Here is a 25,876-nt window from a genome sequence, read left to right as displayed (position 1 = left end):
TGAAATGCTGTTTTTTGGGTTTCTCTACTACAGAGTTAACTCTTCTCTCCTTTTCTCTACTGTACTCTTTGGAAGGAAATCTCTTTGAGTACCCGCCACTCCTTAAGGAGTGAGGGGTTATTGCTTTCCCTCTTGTAAGGTAGGGTATCTCTATAATTTAGGTAGAATTATTCTGTAAGGAAGGTTAGTTTAACTTCCTTATTTAAGTTTTAAAATTTTGGTTCCAGTATAGAGAACATACAGTGTTATATTAGTCTCCGGTTACAATGCAGTATTTCAACAATTTTGTACATTACTCTCTGTTCATTATAAGTATACCCTTAATTCCCGTCACCTATTTCAACCATGCCTCACTTACCTCCCCCGAAGAGTCTGTTTCTTGGTTTGTCTCTTTTTTCTTTGCCCCTTTGTTTTGTTTCTCAAATTACACATATGAGTGAAATCATTGGTATTTGTCTTTCTCTGATTTATTTCACTTTGCATTGTACTCTCTAGTTCCATCCAGGTTGTTGGAAATGATGAGATTTGTTTTCTTTTTTTATGGCTGAACAATATCCCATTGTATATATGTACCACATCTTTATCCATTCGACTGTCAATGGATATTTGAGCTGCTTCCGCAATTTGGCTACTGTAAATAATGCTGCAGTGAACATAGGGGTGCATGTATCCTTTGAATTTTGTTTTTTGAATTTTGTGTTTGTAATTTTTGGGTATGTATCCAGTAGTATAGTTACTGAATCTTAGAGTAGTTCTATTTTTAACTCTCTGAGGAACCTCCGTAGTGTCTTCCACCATGGCTGCACCAGTTTGTATTTCCACTTACAGTGCAGGAGGGTTCCTTTTCTCCACATCCTCACCAACACTTCTTGTTTCTTGTGTTGTTGATTTTTTTAGCCACTCTGACATGTATGAGGTGATAGGTCATTGTCGTTTTGATTTGTATTTCTCTGATAATCAGTGGTGTTGAGCGTTTATATTTTATGTGTTTGTTGGCCATCTGTATGTCTTGGAGAAATGTTTTTTCATATCTTCTGCCCATTTTTTGAATGGATTACTTGGGTGTTTTTTGTGTTGTATAAATTCTTTATATATTTTGAATACTAACCCTTTATCATATATGTCCTTTGCAGATATCTTTTCTCATTCAGTAGATTTCCTTTTAGTCTTGTTGATTGTTTCCTTTGCTGTGCAGAATCTTTATTTTGATACAGTCCTAATAGTTTAGTTTTCCTTTTGTTTCCCTTGCCTCAGGAGACCTATCTAGGAAAATGTTACTGGGGCTCCTGGGTGGCTTAGTGAAGTGCCTGACTTCAGCTCAGGTCAGAGCCTGACCTGATTCCTTCAGCTGACTTCTCATGGTCTGTGAGTTTGAGCCCCATGTCAGGCTCTGTGCTGATAGCTCAGAGCCTGGAGCCTGCTTTGGATTTTGTGTCTCTCTCTGTCAGTGTCTCTCTGTTACTTGCGTTTTGGCTCTCTCTCAAAAATAAATATTAAAAAAAACCAAAAAGCAAAACAAAAAAAAATGTTATGGCTGATGTCAGAGAAATTACTGCTTGTACTCCCTTCTAGGGTTTTTATGGTTTTAGGTCTCACATTTAGGTATTTAATCCATTTTGAATTTATTTTTGTGTCTGGTATAAGTAAGTGGCCCAGTTTCATTCTTTTGCATGTAGCTGTCCAGCTTTCCCAACACCATTTGTTGAAGAGACTATCTTTTTTCCCATTGCATATCCTTGCTGTCTTTGTTGAAGTTTAATTGACCATATATTTGTGGGTTTATTTCTGGGTTTTCTATGTTGTTCACTTGATCTATGTATCTGTTTTTGTGCCAGTACCATACTGTTTTGATTACTGCAGCATTGTAGTATAACTTGAAGTCTGGAATTGTGAATACCTCAGTTTTGTTTTTCTTTTTTAGGATTACTTTGGCTATTTGGGGTCTTTTTCACTTTCTTATAAGTTTTAGTAGTATTTGTTCTGGGTCTGTGAAACATGCTTTTGGTATTTTGATAGGGATTGTGTTGTGTAGATTGCTTTGGGTAGTATAGACGTTTCAAGTTTCATAGCATTGTGACCAGAAAGTGTGCATGGTATGATCTCAATTCTTTTATATTTATTTTGAGAGCTGCTTTGTGACTCAGTACGTGATCTATCTTAGAGAATGTACCATGTACACTTGAGAAGAAAATGCATTCCACTGCTTTGGGATGTAGAGTTGTAAATATGTCTGTCAAGTCCATCTGGTTCAATGTGTCGTTCAGGGCCATTGTTTCTTTAGTGATTGTCTGTCTAGTTGATCTATCTATTGCTATACGTGGTGTATTAAAGTTCCTTGCAATTGGCACATTCTTATCAGCAAGATGGCTTATGCTTGCGATTGTTTTATATATTGGGGTGCTTCTGAATTCGGTGTAAAGACATTTATACTTGTTAGCTCTTCCTGATGGATAGACCTTTTAATTATTGTATGATCTCCTTCTTCATCTCTTGTTATTGCCTTTAATTTAAAGTCTAGTCTGTCTGATATAAGTATGGCTGTTCCAGCTTTCTTTTGATTTCTGTTGGCATGATAGATAGTTGTCCATCCCCTCACTTTCAATCTGAAGGTGTCCTTGGGTCTACAATGAATCTCTTGTAGACAGCAAATAGATGGGTCTTTTTTTTTTTTTTTTTTTAATCCATTCTGATACCCTATGTCTTTTGATTGGAGCATTTAGTCCATTTACATTCAGTGTTGTTGAAAAAATGTGGGTTTAGAGTTAGTGGTTGTCTGTAGGTTTCATGCTTGTAGTGATGTCTCTGGTACGTTGTGTGCCTTGCAACATTTCCCTCACAGAGTCCCCCTTAGGATCTCTTGTAGGACTGGTTTAGTGGTGATGAATTCCTTCTGTTTCCATTTGTTTGGGAAAATGTTTATCTCTCCTTCTATTCTGAATGACAGGCTTGCTGTATAAAAGATTCTTGGTTGCATATTTTTCCTGTTCATCACATTGAAGATTTCCTGCCGTTCCTTTCTGGCTTGCCAAGTTTCAGTAGATAGGTCTGCTACTATGCTTATGTGTCTACCTTTGTATGTTAGGACCCTTTTATCCCTAGCTGCTTTCTTAATTCTCTCTTTATCCATGTATTTTGCCAGTTTCACTATGATATGTTGTGCAGAAGACTGACTGAAATTACGTCTGAGGGAAATTCTCTGTGCATCTTGGATTTCAATGTCTATTTCTATTTCCTTCCCCAGGTTGGGGAAGTTCTCAGCTATGATTTGTTCAAGTACCCCTCCAACCCCTTTCTCTCTGTCTTCTGGAATTCCTGTGATACGGATATTGTTCCATTTGATTGCATCACTTTGTTCTCTAATTCTCCTTTCATCTCTTGGATCATTTTATCTTTTTCTTGACTTCCTCTTTTTCCATAGTTCTATCTTCTAATTCACCTCTTCTCCTCTCTGCCTCTTCAGTCTGTGTTGTGGCCACCTCCATTTTATTTTGCACCTCATTTATAGCATTGTTTAATTCATCATGACTATTTTTAAGATCCTTGAACTCTGCAGCAATGGAATCTCTGCTGTCTTCTATGCTTTTTTCAAGCCCAGCAATGAATTTTATGACTATTACTCTAAATTCTTGGTCAGTTACATTGCTTGTATCTGTTTTGATCAATTTTTTAACTGTCACTTTTTCCTGGAATTTTTTTGAGGAGAGAATTCTTCTGTTTCATCATTTTATCTAGTTTTCTGTCCCTTCTACGTTTTGAAAGCTTGTTATGTGCTTTGCACCTGTGAATACTGCTATATTAAATGGGGCTTATACAGTGTCCAGGGCCTGGCTGTTTAGGAGGTGTTTTTTGGAGAGGGTTACTTGCTCTCTGTTGTTGTGACTTTGGTTATTTTATTTCCCTACTCATGATGTTTTGGACCTTCCACCAGGTGGGCTTGGGTTGTTCCTAGAAGTAGCCCTGGAAAGGAAAACACACACAGAAACAAAAACATGCAAACGCACAAACAAGCAAACAGACAAAAACAAAAAACCCGGACACAACCTAAAAGCAAAAAACCAGAAAAACCAGCAAGTAAAGAACAGGGTAGAGGTGGTGCTGATGGAGGAGCATATACAAAGAGAGAAATGACAGGGGTGGGGGGAAAAAGAGAAAATGAACATTGACCAGGCAGAGAGACTAAAAGGCTTAATCCAGAGAGAGAGAGAAAGGAGAAAAAGGAAAGAGGCGAGGAAAAAGAAACGGAGGTAAAGTTACCCAGAGAAACTATATGGCCTGATTATTCCAGAGAGAGAAAGGAAAAAAGGAGGTATAGAACGTACATCAAGAGAATGGATTAAATATATCTGTTTAAGCAAACCAGTAACCAGAGTAACCATCCTAGAGGAGGGAAGAGATAAAAAGGAGAAAACGGAGAATATAAATAACAAGAATTGACCTAGAATTAATCCAGGCAGTGCTGCGGTGCTGGTCTGGAGGGGGCCGTCTGGCCCTGGAGTTCTGCCGCTCCAGTAGATAAGGGGCTATCCAGCCCAGCGCCAGCAGCGTGGTTTGGTGTTGGCGGGTCCTGCCTCCACTGTAGGCCCCGCGGACTGATCCCTGAAGCCCTGCCTTGGTGGTTGTGGGGAGAAAAATGGCAACTCTCACCATCCCTTCTTCACGGACCAGGTGTCCCGAATCACTCCTTTGGATCCATCCTCACTGTGCCGTGCACAGATGAGGAGGGCTGTTTTGTTTTGCTGTCTGTGTCTCATGCTTAACTGGGTTTTAAACTCCTGCTCAGTGCATGTTACTGATGCTGCCTAATGATATGCAGCCCCGTGGCTGTGCTAAAGCACTTCTGCAGAGGGGACCAGTTCCTCCTGCATACTCTGCCTCTGACCTACCACCAAACCGTAGGTGACTGCCCTCCTTCCCGGGTGTGCAAACAGGGCAGCTGGCCTCAGTCAGGAGAAAGCCCTGCAGTTAGAGATGAAATCCCTCTCCTTCCGGTCTGAGATTTTTCTCTTGTCCAGATACAGACTTAAGCTTCCCTGCCCACTCTTTCTTTTCCCTTTGTCTCTCCCCAGAAGGAGATCCCTCCCCTCTCTGCTTCCTTGGCCCATTTTATCTCCCCCAGTTCGCAGTCACACACCTTTGGGGGCTGTTCAGTTTTCCCGTTTTCTTCCTGGTAGACTCTTGACTCTTTTCCTCCCAGACTCTTGGGGTTCAAAGTCCTTTGGCTTTAGCTCTTCTTTGTTTGAGAGACGCGGGAAGTACGTCTCCCACTACTTCTCCGCCATCCCTATTTGTTCTATTTAGCATACTCCTGCTCTTCTTTACTTTCTTGGATGTCTGCAATGTGGTTAAAACTGTTGAAAATTTTTTAAGCAGTTCTATTATCTGCCATTTTTGTATTTCTCTGGATTTTTCTTTTTATTATGAATCTTCTTTTCCTGTCTCTCTGCATGCCTGGAACAGTTTGATTAGATGCCAGACATGTGCATTCTAACTATTGTGTGCTAGATAATTTTATTCTCTTGAACATTCTTGATTTGTTCTAAGCTGTAGTTAAATTACTCAAACGGTTTAATTTTGTCATGGTTTGCTTCTAAGCTATGTTAGGCAGAACCAAAACAATCTAGACTTTAGTCTAGATTAATTTGGTTCTACTACTGGGGCAGTAGTCTTCAGTGTATTTTTTTTTTTTTAATGATAACTTTTATAGTATAAGGTTTTCCATTCTTGCTGGTCAGAAACAGGACTATTCCCAACCTTGTTGAGCTCCAAAATTGTTTTTCATATTTTTGTTCTTATGGGTCCTCCGCTTTTGGTGGTTTTCTCACATACATGACAGTCATACTTGGCTGATTATACTGAGTTTTCTAGGTTAATTCTCTAGATTTCTCTCTTATCCATGTATTTCTTTCCTCTTTGGTACTGTACCTTGTGAATTATACACGTGCCTTTGCCTTCCCCAACATATCCCTTTTTTTCAAATCAGGGGCAGTGTTGGTCCATTTAGTTCTCCATTCTTCCTGTGTAGCCTGAAAATTGTTCAGACAATAAGAGTGGACTGCTATAGAGATTTTTCTCATTTGTTTCCATTCTTTCAAGGGTAACTGTCTTTTGGTGTCTGTTTGATGTCTGAATATCATTGTTTCATATAGTTTGGCCAGTTTTTAGTTAACACAGAAGGTAAGTCCTACCACTGTTATTCTCTCATAGCTAGAAGAAGAAATCCTCCTTCAATGTCTTAAAAGTTATATTGTTGCTTTTTAAAAATTTTGCTTCCAGAAATGTGCTGCTTTTACTATTCCCTGTATATTGTCTGATCTTAGAAGCTGTGGACTTTTTATTGTTAAGGTCTGTATATTAAGGTAGCTTTTAGAGTGGATCGTTAGGAGTCATTTCTCACATGTGAAATTTACATATGTGAATTTCCAGAAAATATAGTTGGACAATAATTTATTTTTTTCTGCTATTTTATTTTCAAGGTCTCCAATTCTTTGTGTATTGCAGTGTCTTTACCTATTTCCACTTCACTTGTGTTTTTTGAATGGTTTTTAAATTTTTTTTCTCATTTGGTGATTGTCTAGCTTTTTGTTTACCTCTTAAGAAACTTGAATTTATTTATTTATTTTTGTAGTAAAGTACACGTAACCTTAGCCAGTTTAACCGTTTTATTTTAAGTAATCTCTACCCCAGCTTGGAGCTTAAACTTCTAACCCTGAGATCAAGAGTCATGCAGTCTACCAACTGAGCCGTCCAGGCACCCCGTGTCTTATGAAATTTTTATTTTGCTCTGTTCTTTGAACACCTGTTAATATAGTCTTTCATTCTAATTCCATTTTCTCTTTTTCTGAATTAAAAAAAAATTTGCTTTACAATTTCTCTTCTTAGCTTTTGAATTTTTGAATCTGGGTACAAATACTTAATATAATTCAGTATTGAAATTTGTTTACGCCCATGGTTTGTTTTTGTTTGCACAGGTGATTGTTAACACTTGAAATGTTTTCTTTTATTCTGGTTTTGACTCCTAGCTTGGCATTGATGAGAACTATATCTTGTTGAATTTGGTTGTTGCCAATACTTTATAAAATTCCTAGCTTAAGAATAATTTCTTCTGTAGGTGAAACAAAGTGCAGATTATTTAATGGATAATTTTTTAGTAGTACTGAGGGAGAGTTGAGTGTTTTTGTTATTTAAGCTCCTCCTTTTCCCCCACTCTTAATTTTTCCTCCTAACATCCAGTTTCCAAAGGATGGCTCTACCTGCCTTTTTACCATCTACTCGTGTATTTGTTTTCCAAGGTGAGCTTCTTGACTTTTGTGTTTATACTAAGCTCCCTTAGGTGTAGTCAGTGCTCTGATCTACCAAATTCTTTATTATTATTATTATTATTATTTTTTAAATGTTTTATTTATTTCTAGGAGAGAGAGAGAGAGAGACAGCATGAGCAGGGGAGGGTCAGAGAGAGAGGGAGTCACAGACTGAAACAGGCTCCAGGCTCTGAGCTGGCAGTCAGCACAGAGCCCGACGCGGGGCTCGAACCCACGAACCGCGAGATCATGACCCAAGCGAAAGTCGGACGCTTAACCGACTGAGCCACCCAGGCGCCCCATTATTATTTTAACACTTAGTCCAATTCCTCTTTTCTCCCATGCATTTTTTTTGAACCCTCTAGTTCTTGAAGAGGACTTGGTATGGGAGCCCCAGATGGAAGCCACTAGAAAGTGGTTTTTACTTTTCTTCCTACTGGTAATTTGAAGTTAGTAATGTTCTCTCTCTTCTGATTTTGCTGGAGACATGGGATTTTTGTGGTTTTAATTGTTCTTAATATTGATCTGTTTGGGAGAATGTGTGGAGAGATTCAGATTTAGGCAACTGTCAGTACTTTGTTCTCTGCAGCCATAAAGATCTGCTTCTTGAGAACAATTAACATTTTTTATATGCTTTAACTAAAAAAAGCTAATTTTGAACATTTTCTTGAATCAGAAAAATATTGTGGCATGTAACATGGCATTTGACCTTTTAAAATGGCTGGGTTTTGCACATAAGGGACTTTGGAATTTTATTCTTTCAGATAACAGATCGGTGGAGTAGTTTTACTATTTTTCATGTAAATTTGAATTCCAGATTGTTCTTACACCTATGTGTGGGATGTCTATAAAGTTAGGTTAAAGTTACTACATAATATCTTCTAGTGCTTTAATGAAATAGTGAATTATTGTTACTTGACCTTTTGAAAAGGTCAGTAGTACATTTTGTTTCATTTTTTTAAAGGACATTTAAATGTAATGAAAGTCAGAACTGTAATATTATCATGAAAGTAAAGGTTATGGGGTACATTTAATTGTGTTCCTCTAGTTTTGAATCTGCTTTGAGGGAGCCTGTACTAAAATTCTCATGGTGATTATTTTTCGAGAATTTTATTACTCTTTTTCATTTTATATTGTTGGAGTAAAAGATTATATTTCTGTTTGTCTTTTTCTGCTTACCTTTGCTCAGATCATGTGTATTATCCTATTTAAGATAGAAAGTGTAAGCTGCTTACCCATTCACTTTCGCAAGAAAGTAACTGAATATATTTTTCAGAGGACAGTTCTTTCAGAGAACAGAAAGACTCTTGAGTAAAATTTGGTATATTCAAATGTATAGCTAGTGAATATTTAAATTAAAATAAATGTTAGTGATTTTATTTATTAAAGGCGCATGAATGTGGGAGAATTAAATGTTTTATGAAAATATTTCTCTCATGTCTGGTTGTTCAGATAATGAAACGAAATATATTTTCATTTTATTAAAATTAGGAAATTAAACGTTACAAAGCTGGTAATGTATCCTATGTTCTTATTTTACGTTGTGATTTTTTTTCTTCCATAGTCAAAGCAATTGAAGCAGTTTCTTTTTTCACAGATTTATTTTCTAAGAAATACTTGAATTTGTTTGCGTTAACAGTTTCTTTATTTCTTGTGACCTGAGTTGATTCTCTTTAAGAGTCTTTGTTTTGATTTCCTAATAGTTACAGAGTTTCTGACATTTTAAAGTTACTCCCTTCAAATATAGTATTTTATTCATTTTAACAAAGTAAAGAATTGGATAAAGTTGATACCTTTTAGAAAATAAAGGAAAACCTTGCTTTTTCTATGTGATTGGTTTTAAATGTTTAACTTCTATTTAACATTAAGCAGAAGATGAAAATTTGAGTGAACCTTTTCAATATTTTCCACAGGAACGAGATTTTCACCTTAGAATAGAGTTGCCTGAAGATTTACAAATGAAGAATGCAAGGTGACATGTTGTTTTGTTATATACATGTGTGTTGGTGGGATGGGCAGTCATTTAATCTGGTAAAAACTGATTCTAGCCATTATTTTGCCTAAAGTGCTTGTTAGTCAACCAGAAATGTTCCTGATTTTTTTCTAATTAGCACACACTTATAAGTTAGTTCCCCTTGTGCTGAAATACTTTTCAAAGGTAACACATTAATTCTCTAATTTTTTCTTTTCATTTAAGTAGTAAATAGCAGTTGTGTAAGGTACTGCTTGGTACAGAAAGCGCATCAATGAATACCGAGAGATGAGACCGGAAAGTAGGTAGCGTCTAAAATCGCATTTCTGGGGGCGCCTGGGTGGCACAGTCGGTTAAGCATCCGACTTCGGCGCATGTCATGATCTCATGGTTCGTGGGTTCGAGCCCCGCATCGGGCTCTGTGCTCACAGCTAGCTTTGAGCCTGGAGCCTGTTTCAGATTCTGTATCTCCTGCTCTCTCTGACCCTCCCTTACTCACGCTCTCTCTCTCTCTTTCTCAGAAACAAATAAAACATTAAAAAAATTTAAAATCTCATTTCTGTTATTAAACATCTCTGGGAGTAGAGTGGGTGAAGAATCCAGAGACATTATTAGTAGACTTGACAGGATTTTGTGACTTATTAGAAGTAGAAGATCGAGGGAAAGAGAAATGAAGGATGCTTTCCAAGTTCCTGGCATCACTAAGCTAGAGAAGAGGTTAAAGTGGAAAAGTAAGAGAGCCATTGTTTAAAGACATTGTCAGGTGTGAAATATCAAGAGGAGATGTTTAGTGTATTGGCATCAAAGTCAAGTGTGAGACATGGAAGTCACAGTAGGCATGGGATTTGGGGCTGTGAGTATGGATACTTTTCAGTTTCTGCCAAGTGTGGGGTGAAAAGAGAAAGCGAACAGTTAAAGGACTGGTAAATAAGGAGGAACTTGGAAGAAGAATAAGGATTGACCACAGAAGTTAAGAAGAAAATCTGGACAGTTATCTCTAAAGCCATGTAGAGGGTTAACGAGGAAATGGTTCACAGTACTGAGTATTGCAGAGGGATCAGGTTAAATAAAATATGAATAGGTTTCACGTAGTGGCAGAAGACAGTATGTATTGGGTTTAGGAGTGGCTAAGGGAGTAGAAAGGAAACATAAACTGTATAAAGTACAGTTGGCCCTTGAAGGACCCAAGGGTTAGGGGTACCAACCTCTCGTACACTTAAAAATTTGCATATAACTTTGGACTCTCCAAAAACTGTTGACCAGAAGCCTTATTGATAACATGAACAAGTTGTTTAACATTTGTATACTGTATGTTGTATGTATTATAGACTGTATTCTTAAAGCAGACTAGAGAGAGTGTATTAAGAAAATCCTAAGAGGAAATGTGTTTATAGCACTGTATGTATATTTATTGAAATGATCTGTGTGTAGTTCAACCAGTGTTGTTCAAATGTCAAGTCTATTTTAAAGAAAAGGAGTGTCTAGAGAAGGGTATGCAGTCAAGAAAGAGATGTAATGATCTTATTGTTTTAAGTTGAGATTTACTTGAACAAGTTAATATATTAAGTTGAAAAAACTAGAGGAAATAAAGATATCACCGTAAAGTGATAATTAATGAACTGATGGTCAACTTGGTGCCAAGGGATGGAGAGTATATTTAGAGAAGTTTTCTTGTGGGCAGTTGAATGAACTACTTTGCAATTAAGAGAGGAAATCGAGGGGAGATGCAGGTTAGCAGACCAAGAATGAGAGAGTCATGGTGGTCTGAAAAGGCAGTAATTGGGGAAACTCAGAGGGGCTTCCTACTTCAAGGTAAGGAAGAGTGCATCTTAGAAGTTACTTATCTAAGCAATCGAGAGCACAGTTGAGGTGAGCCAGTGGATAGATGAACACTAACTTACTACTACTTATGTAATTAAAAGTATCTTTCACATTAATCTTAAATTTGAAGATTGTATTGTTATATATGCTTTCTCAATGACAAGTTCTGTACATTATGATCAAAACTGTTGGTTTTATTTAACCTAACTTGGAGAAGAATCTAGTTCAATAGAACATTTTGCTTTGGATATGTTAGGAAAAAAAAAAGATTTACTGTTTGCATGTCGTTTACTGATGGCAGTTATTTATATTTTGAAATAAAATTAGTACCGACAGTTTGAAGACAAAACTTTCAACAGTATCAGTGGTAAAAATTTTATTAACTTGTCAGAATTATATTTATGTCATTCTTTTCTATGTACGTGCATTGTTTGTGCTAGCATACAAATAAGTTTTTTCCTTTTAATTGTGAACAATGAACAAACCATTTTGTTCCATTAAAATTTTAGATTATTATGTAGTTGGCAACTGAAAACAATACTTAATGGATACCATCAAATAGTACAACAGGTAAGTCCTTTAAAAAGTTTGTTTTGGGGTGCCTGGGTGGCTCAGTCGGTTAAGCGTCCGACTTCGGCTCAGGTCATGGTATCACAGTTTGTGGGTTCGAGCCCCTCATCGGGCTCTGTGCTGATAGCTAGCTCAGAGCCTGGAGCCTGCTTCACATTCTGTGTCTCCCTCTCTCTCTCTGATCCTCTCCTGCTCATGCTGTCTCTCCCTCTCTCTCCCTCTCTCTCTCCCTCTCAGAAATAAAATAAAGTGTTAAAAAAAAAATAAAAAGTTTGTTTTAAGCAAGGACAAGAAATGACTAACTCTTTTTTTAGAGGACTGTTTTGCAGAATGTTATAATAAACTGGTTTAATAGTTGCTGATTTTGTGGGTTTCATCTCTGTTACATATTTTAAGGACCCATGCATTATAGAAAATGTTTTCTGTCTCAGAATCCTTAGTACATCTCTAGACAGCATCTGTTCTAAGACTGATTTCCATCCTGGAGACTTTAGTGTCTTGAAATGTATTCACCCTCATCCATAGCCATCACTTTTTGAGAGATTTTTTTCTGCTAAGGCTGTATAGTGGTAGTGAGAAGAAATCCAGGACCCATTTAGGAATTATAGAGTATCTGTGGCAAAAATGGGATTGTAGTTCTAGATTAGGAACAGGAAAGATGTGGTGGAAATCACTTAGGATCATATATACGTACTTAGTGAGTGTAGATGTAAATACAGCATACGTGAAGTATAGGCAGGATTAATCCCCCTTTAAAAAAAAATTTTTTTTTTTAATCTTATCGTCCTAACTGGAAGTTTGTATTATGGATTACCTACATCTATTTCACCCTCAGCCCCAGTGTAGTTATTTTTGATATTTAGGTTCTTCTACCTGAAAATTAGAGAAACTTAAAAAAAAAGTCACTGTTACTAAAGAAACGAAAAATAAATGAAATGCCTCTTGTAGAAAAATAAATGTAAGTAGAACTGCATTTCCTTTGATGCTTTATTCATTTGTATGTTTTTCCTGATTTCCTCTATTCCTATATTTTTTCTATCTTAAAAGCAGGTTATTATCTATGATAACTGACAATGACAGTCACTCTCACATAAAGCATTACTGAACCACAAAGAAATATAGGAGATAAACTATTTGGTTTGTAGAATGTGGGCTGTCATTGCTGGCAGCATAATTACTGCAGTTTTTTAAGGGGATGTTTAAATTATTTCTCTGTTTTCTTTCCACTGCCGCCTCCTCATCCACTGTGACTATTTATATTGTATACTAGATTTTAAGAAATGAATCTATTGAGATACTTAAATAGCCTGGAAAAATTGTTAATAAAGACTAAGTATAATATCTATAACTGTTTTTCTCCACCAGTTCACCAAGAGGGTTTCTAGAAAAATTCCCAATTACTTGTTAATCTCTTTTCTGCCCTCCAGTGGGTCATATAGATCCAAAAATTCGTTTTTCTTTGTTTTATTCCAATACTACTGTTCTTTCCTTGTATCATTCTTAACTTTAGTAAGTATGGGTTGGAGAATCAGCAGTTTTTTTCTGTAAAGAGCCAGACAGTAAATTTTTCAGGCTTTGGTGGTCCATGAAATCTGTCATGACTACTTAACCTGTAGAGCCAAAGCAGCCATGACCAGAGGTAAATGAATGGGTGTGGCTGCATTTCGGTCTAACTTTATTTATAGAAACAGGTATTGGGCTGTGTTTAGCCTCTAGGCTGTCATTCACAGAAATTCAATATGATTTATTGCTCATTACAAGTAAGCTAGAGCAGGGCAGATATTGTATTAGAAGATGAGAAAGTCAAAGATTTATTTTACAGACTTGCTCACTCAAAGCTATGTTGTGATTCATATGTCTCATGCATTGTTGAAATATCTTAGATTATTATTTTCCTTGTCTAAAGAAGTGAACAAATTCACAGATGGGCTTTGTTCAGAACTGCATCATGGTACTGCAGTGTATCACAAAAAAGTAACAAAAAATACAATATTTTGATTTCAAGAAGAGAAGTGATATAAGGTTTCACCTAAAAGTTACACTTGAGAATTCTTTTTGCTTTCCTTTATTCTGTAGTTATGTTAAGAATCAAAGATTTCTAGGAAGTAGAATTGTAACTCTTAAATATTCAACTTTAGAAGTTATTTCCTTTTTGCCTTTTTATTATAATGGCTTTATCTTGTTTAAAAATTGACTGTTTTTGGGTGCCTGGGTGGGTCAGTCAGTTAAGCGTCTGACTTCAGGTCAGGTCATGCATGATCTGATGGTTCGTGGGTTCGAGCCCTGCGTCGGGCTCTGTGTTGACAGCCAGCTCAGAGCCTAGAGCCTGTTTCTGATTCTGGGTCTCCCTCTCTCTGACCCTCCCCTGCTCGCTCGCTCGCTCTCTCTCTCTCTCTCTTTCTGTCTCTCCCCCCGCCCCCTCAGAAATAAAACATTAAAAAAAACAAAAACAAAAAAAAGATTGACTGCTTTGGAATTAATATGGGTTACTTGTGAAAAAACAAACTTAACAATTGTAGGTAGTGTGTAAGGTCAAGGGAAAAAATATAGTATTGATCATTAATTCATCACTCTAATTAGATTTTTTAATTGTATAGATTTGCCTGAATTTTATATTTTATATTTTATTCTTTTCACTCTTAAACCACCTCTTGCCTTTTTCTTTTCTTTTTCTTTATTTTTTAAGTTATTATTTTTTAATAATCATGTGGTTTGGCAGATTTGCTAAACTTGACCAGTAGTCAGTGCTGAGGGAACTAATCACAGTGTGTGATTTTTAAGGGATTTTAAGTACAATTCAGTATATCTCACCAAAGTAGATTTGAGAGCTGTAATTACCCTTTCAAAATGAAATTGGTAGAAATAGTAGGGATGATTTTCAGTACTTTAATTCTTATACCTTTAAGATATATATACATTTTTAATATTTTTTTTCACATTCACATGAACCTGTACTTAATTTCAGTGTATGGAATATTCATTATACAAATGAAATTAATGAGAAATGTTTTAATCTAGAGAATGCAGCACTCTCCTGATCTAATGAGCTTTCTGATGGAGTTGAAGATGGTTTTGGTAAGAATTTGTTTTCTAATCCTTTTGCCATGTTCTTTAAGTCTTGATGTTTTAAAAACTTCTTTTAAAAACTAACATCATTGGAATTTAAAACTTCTCAACTCCCAGTCACTTAATGTTTTGTTTTACTGTGTGTGTAAATGTGGATGATGCCTTTTTTGAATTGCATGAAGAACAAATGTGTACAGGAGCCAATTTGAGTATGTCATAAAATGGGTACATTTGATACTAGTCTTGGACAAGTGGTGAAGAAATAAAATCTACTCCTAGTTTGTTAGAGAACTTAATTCTATGGAGAGACCACCACACTTACAAATGTATGTATACATTTGTATAGAGCTGTAGATTTCTGAAGAACTTGTTAGGCTTCATTGCATATATACATTCATATATAGTAGTTGATTATTTTGTTAATCACTTATGCATAAAATATTGAGTCTTTAGTTTATCCTATAGACACTGTATTATTTACAAAATGGTTATGCAAGTTTTCAACATAAGCAGAAGAGGGAAGACTGTACAGTGAATACTGATGGGCCCATGACCTAACTGACATCTTGCCATTTCTCTTGCACTACTCTTTGAGGAGAAATGGGCTAGAGTATTTTTAAATCCTGGACATTGTATCCATCGATGAATATATTGGTGGATAATTCTAACAGCCAAGTGGGTTTTTTTCTTTAATGTTAAATGTACTATTATAACCCCGACAAAAGTAGTGATAATTTCTTACAGCTTCTGTGTTTGTATCTGTATCAGAATAAGGTCCACACTTTTTATGTGTTGATATATCTCCTAAGTCTCTTAATTTCTAGCAGCACTTCATCTTTTCCCTACTCTTTTTTTTTTCATGCCATTTACTTGTTAAATAACCTAGATTATATGTCCTATAACATTTCTTGCATTCTGGATTTGGTTTTTTAGATATTCATGATTTCTTTTAACATATTCTACCTTTTGTAATTCGGTCTCAACAGAGTTGGGTTCGTTTGTTTTGGTAAGAATACTTTGTGTTGTGTACTTAGATTGCATGAGGGAGGCACATAGAAGCTGATAATTCCTCTTTTTGCAAAGTTAAGATTGATCAATAGATTTAGATCTTTTGAATATAAAGTTTCTTATTAGCCTGTCGTCACCTAGTGGCTTTAGCATCCAATAATAATCATTGCAGATGGTGATTTTAAAAATTCTGTCATCTACATTTATTATCTGTAGGTCTGTAGAGAAGAACTTCCCTTCATCAGTTATTCGGTTAATTTGAGGTATAGCTCCTATTGGAGAAATAGGTTAAGTGCTTGTTTCTTTTCCTTTTTGAAAACAATCAATTTTTAGAGTAATGAGTTAGTGCCTAGCAACTGTCAAAGAGAACTAATGATTTTTTTTTTTTGTATCATTAAGAACTCATGGGTTTTTATATATTGACTTTAGTCCATTGCAGTCACTATACCTTTTGATGCTTAAATTGTTATCATTTTTGGTCAGTGCATCCTCTTTCATCTTGGCTTCTTAGTTCTTTTAACACAGCCCAAACTTTTCTTTTTGACACCAGTTGCCCCAGTTTAATTTACTCCTCCTCTTGCAGAACTATAATCAGTTACTTGTCCAAAGAACCATGATTTCTTTGTAGGAGATGGTGTTTGAACACCACAGATCTAGAAACTGGAATGTTCGTTGCCATTACTGCTAGGTCTTTTCAGTGGACAAAGCTAGGAAAAAATACTGTTTAGAAAGAATAATTCATCATGAGTTCATATTGATATTTCCACTTCAAATTTGGCATTATAGCATTTTTACTTTGATATTAATGCTTGTATTTCTTTTTCTCTGACAATCTTGGTTTCGCATATTAACAATTATTTTTTTATGTTTTACTTCTGCTTTTCCTATATTTCTATATTTACATTTGTCTTACAGAATTACAGCACTGATATATTGCTACTAACAACTGAAAGCAGTTTATTTTTTTGTAGTTCTTTTTGAGTTTTTTATTCTTAGTAGCAGCTGCCACATGCTTAGTTGCTAGTTGTTGAGTCCTTTTTTAATCCTCCTAACAAGCCTTTGACGTAGGGCTTTGGTCAAATGTTTGGGATCAAAATAAATAGTTTAAAGTCAGTTTCTAAAGTTTGACTTATAAATTCATAAACCCTAACTAATAAGAATTATCAAAATTGATTAGGAATTTCATCAAAAGCCAAAATATGATAAAGATGAGGTGAAGATGTGAAGCAAATTTGGTTCATCCTTGACATTGCAAAAAAAAGCCTGAAAAGTTGTTTTTAATCTTTTTAGCATACTTTTAAAAATGGCACAAATAAAAGGACTAAGGAACCAAGATAAAACTATATATACTGTGTCCTATTTGGCTCTTAATTACTGAAGCTAACTTTATTAGGTTGTAAGAACAGCTCTATTTAATTTTGAAGAAACATTAATAACTTAATGTTTATTTTTGAGAGAGAGAGAGAAAGAAAGAGAGAACATGAGCAGGGGAGAGGCAGAGAGAGAGGGAGATACAGAATCTGAAGCAGGCTCCAGGCTCTGAGCTGTCAGCACAGAGCCTGACATGGGACTTGAACTCATGAACCGCGAGATCATGACCTGAGCCGAAGTTGGACACTTAACCAACTGACCCACCCAAGCGCCCTGAAACTTATTAGTTTAAAATATTGACCTTGATCTCTGATTAACAGTATTCTGTTTAGTACATTTGTTACTGCGTTGCTAAATAAAATGACACACTGTATTTTAGCTTTCTAAAGAAATTGACAGAGTTGGTGATACTGTTGCACATTTATGAACAGCATACCTAAGAAAATAAGAATTGCATTAGTTTATTTGTTGGGCTGTGTTGTCAATAATAGGGCTCCTATAACAAAATCACCAGTGTCCAAATGAAATCAGTAGTTATTGAACCTTTTCAGGAAATTTGGTAGATCTCCACAGAGTTTCCTAGTAATAACTAGGCATATGGTGGTTTAGTATATATTTAATAAGTGAGCATTTACCTGTGTTTTAAAAGAACTCTGATGTGGGTAGGTTTTTTTAATTCCTCTCTTAGGGCTTAGTCACTGAGTAGCTAAGGCCTTACAATACGAAATGGTAAAGTTAGAATTTAAACCCTACGTAAAGCTTGTGTTCTTTCTACTACGTGTCTTGCCTCTTCTCCACAAAGAATGCTTTGCTTCTCTGCCTGGGCTCCTTTTCCTATTGTGATGTGGTTCTGGGATTGGAGACACTTGTCTGATTCAAGGTAGAAGGTAGAGTTTACAAATATTATAAACCTAGGGTTAAAATACGTTTTTAAATTTATCTCTTAGACTGTGTGTGAGTGGGGGGAGGGGCAGAGAAAGAGAGAGGAGAGAGAGAATTCAAAGCTCTCAGCCTAGAACCCTATGCGGGGCTTGAACTCACGAACCGGGAGATCATGACCTGAGCCAGAATCAAAAGTTGGTCGCTTAATTAAGTGAGCCACCCAGATGCCCCCAGAATACATTTTTATTACTATCCAAACTTATTTTTACCTTCAAGGCATGTGGATGGAGAGCAGTATTTAATTCTGGATTTAAAACGTCGAAAGAAACACTGAAGCTGTTTTATATATATGTATAGGAAGTACACTGACTTTTTTTTTTTTTTTTTACAAATAGTTTATTGTCAAATTAGTTTCCACATAACACTCAGTGCTCATCCCCAAAGTGCCCTCCTCCATGCCCATCCCCCTGACTTTTTTTAATAACAGGATAATCTTAGTAAAAATTTATTTTTATGGACCATCAGGCAACTTACAGATAATATGTTAGGTATTTAGTTCATTAAAAAAGCTGTGTACTCCTTGTCTAATTAAATCTGAATTGACATTTTGGGCTTTACAGACCTTTCAAAGTTTTGTTGTTGTTTGTTTGTTTTTGCTTGTTTTTATACGAAAGCAGATTTAGAACTGTGTTAATTTCAGTTAATAGTCCTGATTTTGAAATACTGTTATGTAAAATTTATCTTTTCTAGTATTCTCTCAATTTAATAGTATCCTATCCTTGTTTTAAAAAAAAATAATATATATAATTAATATGTTATATATTATACATATACTGATATTAATATATAGTATGTATTATACATATACATATACTATATACTAATATATATTATATATATATTTAAAGGAATAACACTTAACACCTTTTATTAGGGTTACAGGTACATAATTTTCATACTTGTTCTCATCTGTTTTTATTATTTATTGTATTTGACTTCTTAAAAAAGCAGTGGATCTCTTTTAGTATTCCAGACCATATGTACATCTGTAATTTGCAGATACATTTATTTTTCACTTTCCAATTAAGATATTTGTCTAGGTTTGCACCCCTGACGTAATTGATAATATTCAGGCCCAGCAATTCTAATGATGCTAGTATTGCTTGAAAAAAAAGTTTTTCTTAGTTTTTCTTAGGAGGTACATAAACCATCCTGAAGATATATGGGTGGGCCTCCCAGGGAAAGGAACTGTGATCTAGCCAGATAGATAAAAAAATCACTTAACCTGGTCTAGGAGTAATAAAGAATGTTAAGTCAGTAAAAGAAAGTAGCAGGTGAGTATTTACTGTAAAAATAAGGAGGTTTTGTTTGTAAGGGTGGGATTCGTAACTGTATACAAATATATCCATCTAAACATTGTACTTAAAATTCAGGCTTTTCTTAAAGGCACATGTTTCTTTGTATCAAAACTGTATCCATAGTAATAGAAAAATGGTGAAGCATTGTTTTTGTTTTTTGTTTTTTTTAAACTCATCTCTGATAGGCATAAGAGTCTAGGAAAAATATTTGATGTTTTAATGGTATAATAATTGATGTTTTCATATAACCTTCAATGCAGTCCCTCAGCTTTTTCAGGTTTCTTTATAGGAGACAGGGAATGATTCAGCTGGAATGTCTATGAAAGTAATGGACACTTGAGTTAGCCACAAAGGAAATTTTGAAATTGTTTTGTAATTAGGTACTAACAATTCACTGTCTAGCATTCCAACCGAGATTCAAGTTTTTTCTTTTACACAGGAAGTTGCTTTAAAGAAGAGACGGGAGTTGTGTCCACCACCACCTCCTCCCCAGTTCTACTCAAGCCTTATTGAAGAGATAAGAACTCTTGGTTGGGACAAGTATGTCTATCTTAAAATGTTTCAGAAGAACTCTTGGTTGGGACAAGTATGTCTATTTTAAAATGTTTCAGAAGTTTTTTTTTTTTTTTTAAAATGCAATTCAGTCAGTATATTTGCAATATATGTACGTTTTTGCCGTTTATACATTTTTTAGTCAAAGTGGTTATAATTAGGGTAACTGATCATTATTGTGGCTATGAATTAAAGGGATATAATTTTAAACAAACTGATCTACAAGGTAAAATACTAAATATAATTTGGAAAAAAATAACATTTTTATATACAAAATAAGATGCTACCATATTTTTACTGAACAGAAAAATATAGTTTTATTGAGGTATAATTGACAAAGAAGATTATAATATTTTTCATGTGTAGAGTATGATGATTTTGATTTATATGCACATTATGGGAGGATTCCTTTAAACTCATTAACATATCCATCATACTTGCCTTTTTTTTTTCCTGACATTTTTTGGGCCATTGTTCTTGTGGCTGTTATGGAAGAGAGACTTTTAGGAACTTCTTACTGCCGTTGTCACTGATATCACTCAGTATATTTACTGCCATTTTCACTGACCTCTTGCTGTATGTTTTCTCTTTGTCTTACCCGTTTTCTTGTTTTTCCTCTCCCATCTGCATTCACCTGCCTGTATTTGAAATAATCAAGAATTTTATTATTTTTTTATTCTATTAAGTTGTCCTACATTCTTTTCTTATTCTTCTAGAATTGCCTTAGAATTCACAACATACATATAGCAAAATATACATTGTTACTTTTACCACTTTTCTTATAAAACTCCTTAATGTGTTTTCTCGCTTCTTTACATGTTGTGTTATTGTCATCATACATTTTAATTCTCTATTTAAAACTGGCAAGCTTTTTTTTTTTTTTTTTTTGAGGAAGAGAGAGTATGCATGAGCGGGGGCAGGGCAAAGGGAGAGGGAGAGAAGGAGGGGGAGAGGGAGAGGGGGAGAGAGAGAGAGAGAGAGAGAGAGAGAATTCTAAGTGGTGTGGAGCCTAATATTGGGCTCAAACTCACAATAGTCAGATCATGACTTGAACTGAAATCAAGAGTCGGATGCTTAACTGACTGAGCCATTCAGATGCTCCCCAAATTGGCAAGCTTTTATGATTATATTTAAAGTCAATATATGTATTTGTCCCAGCAACAGTTATTTCTCCCAGAGTTCTTCCCTCCCTGCATTTCTGTCCTTCTGTCTGGAATCTTTTTCTTCTGACTCAAGACTTCCTTTTAATGGCACTTGTGGGGATGAGCACTGAGTGTTATATGGAAACCAACTTTACAATAAATTAACTAAAAAAATCCAGATAAAGTAATAAAGAAGTTCAATTATCTGATTAAAAAATAAATAAATAAACATTAAAAGTTTTTTCTGAAAGAAAAAAAAGACTTCCTTTTAGTATTTTTTTTTAAATTTTTGAGATCTAATTGACATATAATACTAGTTTCAGATATACAGTGTAGTGATTTGATGTGTATATTATGAAATGATCACAGTAATAAGGCTAGATAACATCCATCATCACACATACTTACACAGTTTTTTTTCTTGCGAGGAAAGCTATCAGGATTTACTCTCCAGGCACCTGGGTGGCTCAGTCAGTTGAGCATCTGACTCTTCATTTTGCCTCAGGTCATGACCTTAGGGTTCATGAGATGGAGTCCAATGCTGTTAGTATGGAGCTTCTTGGGATTCTCTCTCCTCTCTCTCTTCCCCTACCCTACTCATGTTCACTCTCTCTTTTTTTATTTCTTGAAATCAAATATTTAAAAAATGTACTTCCAAATATATAATGCGGTATGAATTATAGTCACTGTGCTTTACATTACATAACTGGAAGTTTGTGTCTTTTTGCCACCTTCACTTGTTTCACCTCTGCCTCTGGCAACTACCAGAGCATATTTGAGCCCCGTATGGTTTTATTATTTTTTTTTTTAAAGATTCCACATACAAGTGAGATCATGTAGTATCTGTCTGTCTTCTGTCTGACTTGTTTTATTTAGCATAATGCCCATAGGTCCATCTATGGTGTCACAGTAGCAAGATGTCCTTTTTTATGGCTGTGCAGTATTTCATTGTATATTTGGTGTATATAAATGTATCACATTTTCTTTGTCCATTCATTCTGTCAGTGGATACTTAGGTTGTTTCCATGTCCTGACTTTGGCAAATATTGCTGCAGTGAACTTGGGGATGCAGATATCTCTTCAACATAGTGACTTTGTTTTCTTTGGATATATACCCAGAGGTGGAATTGCTGAATCATATGGCAGTTCTATAATAACGTTTACAGATAATTTTAGAATGTATCCAGATTTATAATTGCTGTATCATCCGGTGGATTTTCCCTTTTATCATTAAATGTTTCTTTTTGTTTCTGGCAATACTTCTTGCCTTAATGTCTACTTGGTTAGATATTAGTGTAACTACACAAGATTTCAGTGCTTTATTAAAATTCTCCATCTTTTCCCCTATTTCCTTTCATAGTTGTTTAAAAATACCTTTCTACTAATCCCATAATCTGGATCCATCAGAGTTTGTTTTTAATATTTTTCTTGTAGTTTTTAGTTATATAGTTAGTCCTGGATCTTGGCATTCCTACTACTTTTTTTTTTTTTTCCTGTATTGTCTGTCTGTCTGCCTTCTTCCTTTTTAGAGCAGTTTGAGGTTCACAGCAAGATTGAGAGGAAGGTACAGGGATTCTTCTTTGACATTTTGTACCTATGTATGTGTAGACTGCCCTGTGACCTCCCCACACCAAAGTGGTACATTTGTGATAATGGATTGGCTTTTATCAACACATCGTTATCACCCCAAAACCATACTTTACATTGGGGTTTAACTCTTGATCATATACATTTTATGATTTGGACAAATGTTAAATGACCTGTATCTGCCACTAATGTATTCTACAGAACAGTTTCACAGCTCTACAACTCCTCAGTGCTCCAAGTATCCATCCTTCTCTTCTCCCCTAATCTCTAGCAGCCTCTGGTCTTTTTATTGCCTCCACAGTTTTGGATTTTCCAGAATGTCTATAGTTGGAATCCTACAGTATGTAGCCTTTTCAGATTGGCTTCTTTTACTTAGTAATATGTGTTTAAATTTATTCTTAGTCTTTTCATGGCTTGTTAGTTCATTTGTTTTTACCACTGAATATAGTTCCATTGTCTGAATATACCAGTTTTATTTATCCATTACTAAAGGACATCTTGGTTCCATCCAAGTTTTGGCGTTACAAATAAAGCTGCTATAGACATCTGTATCTAGGTTTTTGTGGCTTTTTTTTTTTTTTTAAATCTACATTGGTAAATACCAGGACCTAGCTACTTTTTTTTTTTCTTAAGGTTTTATTTAAATTCCAGTTAACATACAGTGTAATATTAGTTTCAGGTGTACAGTATAATGATTCAACACTCTCCTACACCATGGTGTGCTCATCACAACCAGTGGACTCCTTAATCTCTCCTACCTCCCCTCTGGTAACTATTAGTTTGTTCTCTATAGTTAAGAGTCTGTTTGGGGCACCTGGGTGGCTCAGTCGGTTAAGCGTCCAACTCCAGCTCAGGTCATGATCTCGCGGTTCGTGGGTTCGAGCCCCGCGTTGGGCTCTGTACTGACAGCCAGCTCAGAGCCTGGAGCCTATTTTGGATTCTCTGTCTCCCTCTCTCTCTGACCCTCTCCTGCTCACGCTGTTTCTCTCTCCCTCTCTCAGAAATAAAGCATTAAAAAAAAAGAAAGAGTCTGTTTCTTGATTTGCCTTTTTTTAAATTAATTTTTTTGCTCATTTTTTAAATTGCACACAAGTGAAATCATATGGATTTGGTCTTTCTCTGATCTGTTTCACTTAGCTAATATTCTCTAGCTCCACCCATGTCATTGCAAATAGCAAGATATCATTCCTTTTTATGGCTGAATAATATTCCATTGTATATATATCATATCTTCCTGAACCATTCATCAGTCGATAAGACACCTAGGCTGTTTCCATAATTTGGCTGTTGACAATTCTGCTGTAAACATTGGGGTTCATGTTTACCTTTGAATCAGTATTTTTGTATCTTTTGGGTAAATACCTAGCAGTGCAATGGCTGGGTGTAGGGTAGTTCTATTTTTAACTTTTTGAGGAACCTCTGTACTGCTTTCCAGAGTGGCTGCACTAGTTTGTCTTCCCACCAATAATGTAAGAGGCTCCCCTTTCTCCATATCCTCCCCTAATACCTGTTGTTTTGTGTGTTGTTGATTGTAGTTATTCTGACAGGTGTAAGGTGGTATCTCATTGTGGTTTTGATTTGTATTTTTCCCTGATGATCAGTGATGTTGGGCATCTTTTCATGTGGAGTAGTACTTTTTTTTTTTAACAGTAAAGAGAAAGGGATTTTTCTTTATTTTCACAAAAGAATGACTTGAATACTCCATAACAACAACAAAAATGTAAAACCTGAAATCTCTTGGTCTCTACTTCACAAGATGATTGCTTTTTCTTAAAAAACAAAAAACTGGTAAAAGGGGAGAAATGAAGAAAGGACTTAATTTGCGCACATTTTAGTTAATGCATCTTATTTCCCTGACTCTTGCAGGATGTTCTTCAGTATTTGCCCTTGTTCATTAAGGCTGCAGTGCTATGCTTGGTAATCTTTTTTTGAGTGTTAGAAATTGTGTATAAAAGAGTTGAGACGCTCTCGAGAGGACATTTTGTTTTACAAAGAGGTTACTTTTTCATGTAAGAAAGAGTGGGGGTAGGTTTTTGTAATCCTATTAAAGACTGAACTGGTTCAGTTGGGTTATATAGTCTTTGTAAGATTCATTGTAGTGCTTACCTCTCCCTCCCCTCTCCTAAGCTATAAGGCTTCAGAACTTTCAAGCTGGAGCTAGATGTGTTCACTGCAATTTCTCCCTTGGTATATCCTAAACTCTTATGTGTCTGTTTTTATTTTTTAAGTTTATTTATTTTTGAGAGAGAGACAGAATCCAAAGCAGGCTCCAGCCTCTAGACTCTAAGCTGTCAGCACAGAGTCCGATGGTGGGGCCCAGACCCATGAACCAGAAGGTCATGACCTGAGCCCAAGTTGGATTCTCAACTGACTGAGCCACCCAGGCACCTTTTATATGTGCCTTTTCACAAGTCTAGTTTATCTCCCAGTTAGAGTCAGGGGTCCACTTTTGACAATGCTTCATCTACCTCTTGTTTGTTTTGCTTTTAGGGGTAGCCCTCCAAGAGTTCCCACTGAGAGCCTGGGGATATTCACTGGGGCTTTTTCTGACTGGTGGGAAATGTTAATTAATCTTTCCTCATATTGTGAGAGATCTCTGGCCCTACCATTCACTAGATTCTGACCCTTTATGTCTGTTATTTTTATTTCTCTAACTGTAAGAGATGGCCAGAAATGCTGCTAGTTGGTTCTGTTGTTTTATTTTTTTGTTTGCCACTTAATAGGAGCTATCTGTGCCCTTTGGCCAGATCCTGTTTCTCTTGCCCTGTGCCCAGAGTTGGTAAATGAGCTGAGGGAAAAATGGCTGCAGTATTGGCTTATCTCTCCTTTGTTTCTTTTACTTCAGGATGTTGGTTCTTCAAGTCTTGTTCCCTTGACAGTTCTTTGATGCCTTCAAAATTATTTTTTCCCCTTGCATCAGGCTGCTCTAGTAGTTCTCAGTGGAAGTGTAGTTTTGTGGCAAGCTACTCCATTTTAGTCAGAAAGGGATGCTATTATAACTTTAAATGTACTGTTGTGGTTTTATTGGGGACTGGTTAATGTCTATTCATATGATTAGGCATGATTTCCTAAGGTGCCATTCATGAATAGGATTTGAGAAAAGCTAGAACTTTTAAATAAAATTTAGCATAACGATGGAGGGGAGAGACAGAAGATAAGTAATGAATTGAGATGAACGAGTAGCAGTTTGGCTGAAATCATGAAGATCTGTCTTGAGGCATTGACACCATGGACCTGATCATGTTTTTG

The 25,876-nt window shown here is 35.8% G+C and overlaps 1 protein-coding gene across 3 annotated transcripts in view; it reads left to right on the top strand.

Annotated features, from left to right (window-relative positions):
* FANCL (FA complementation group L) overlaps nucleotides 1-25,876 on the top strand; it is a 94,010-nt gene that overhangs the window by 8,519 nt on the left and 59,615 nt on the right. Inside the window, exons 2-5 of one of the 3 annotated variants that reach the window (XM_039253753.1) lie at nucleotides 9,212-9,270; nucleotides 11,601-11,661; nucleotides 14,680-14,736; nucleotides 19,786-19,886. In XM_039253753.1, coding sequence (XP_039109684.1) covers nucleotides 9,212-9,270; nucleotides 11,601-11,661; nucleotides 14,680-14,736; nucleotides 19,786-19,886 — 278 coding nt within the window. The remainder of the gene's footprint in view (nucleotides 1-9,211; nucleotides 9,271-11,600; nucleotides 11,662-14,679; nucleotides 14,737-19,785; nucleotides 19,887-25,876) is intronic. The other 2 variants (XM_039253752.1, XM_039253754.1) reach the window with 2 other exon arrangements.

The sequence above is a fragment of the Hyaena hyaena genome, unplaced genomic scaffold, assembly GCF_003009895.1.
Source record: "Hyaena hyaena isolate Hyena2069 unplaced genomic scaffold, ASM300989v1 scaffold_463, whole genome shotgun sequence".
In the NCBI taxonomy this organism is placed as follows: domain Eukaryota; kingdom Metazoa; phylum Chordata; class Mammalia; order Carnivora; family Hyaenidae; genus Hyaena; species Hyaena hyaena.
Note: the sequence above shows the minus strand (reverse complement) of the source record. Positions and strands in the feature narration are given on the sequence as shown.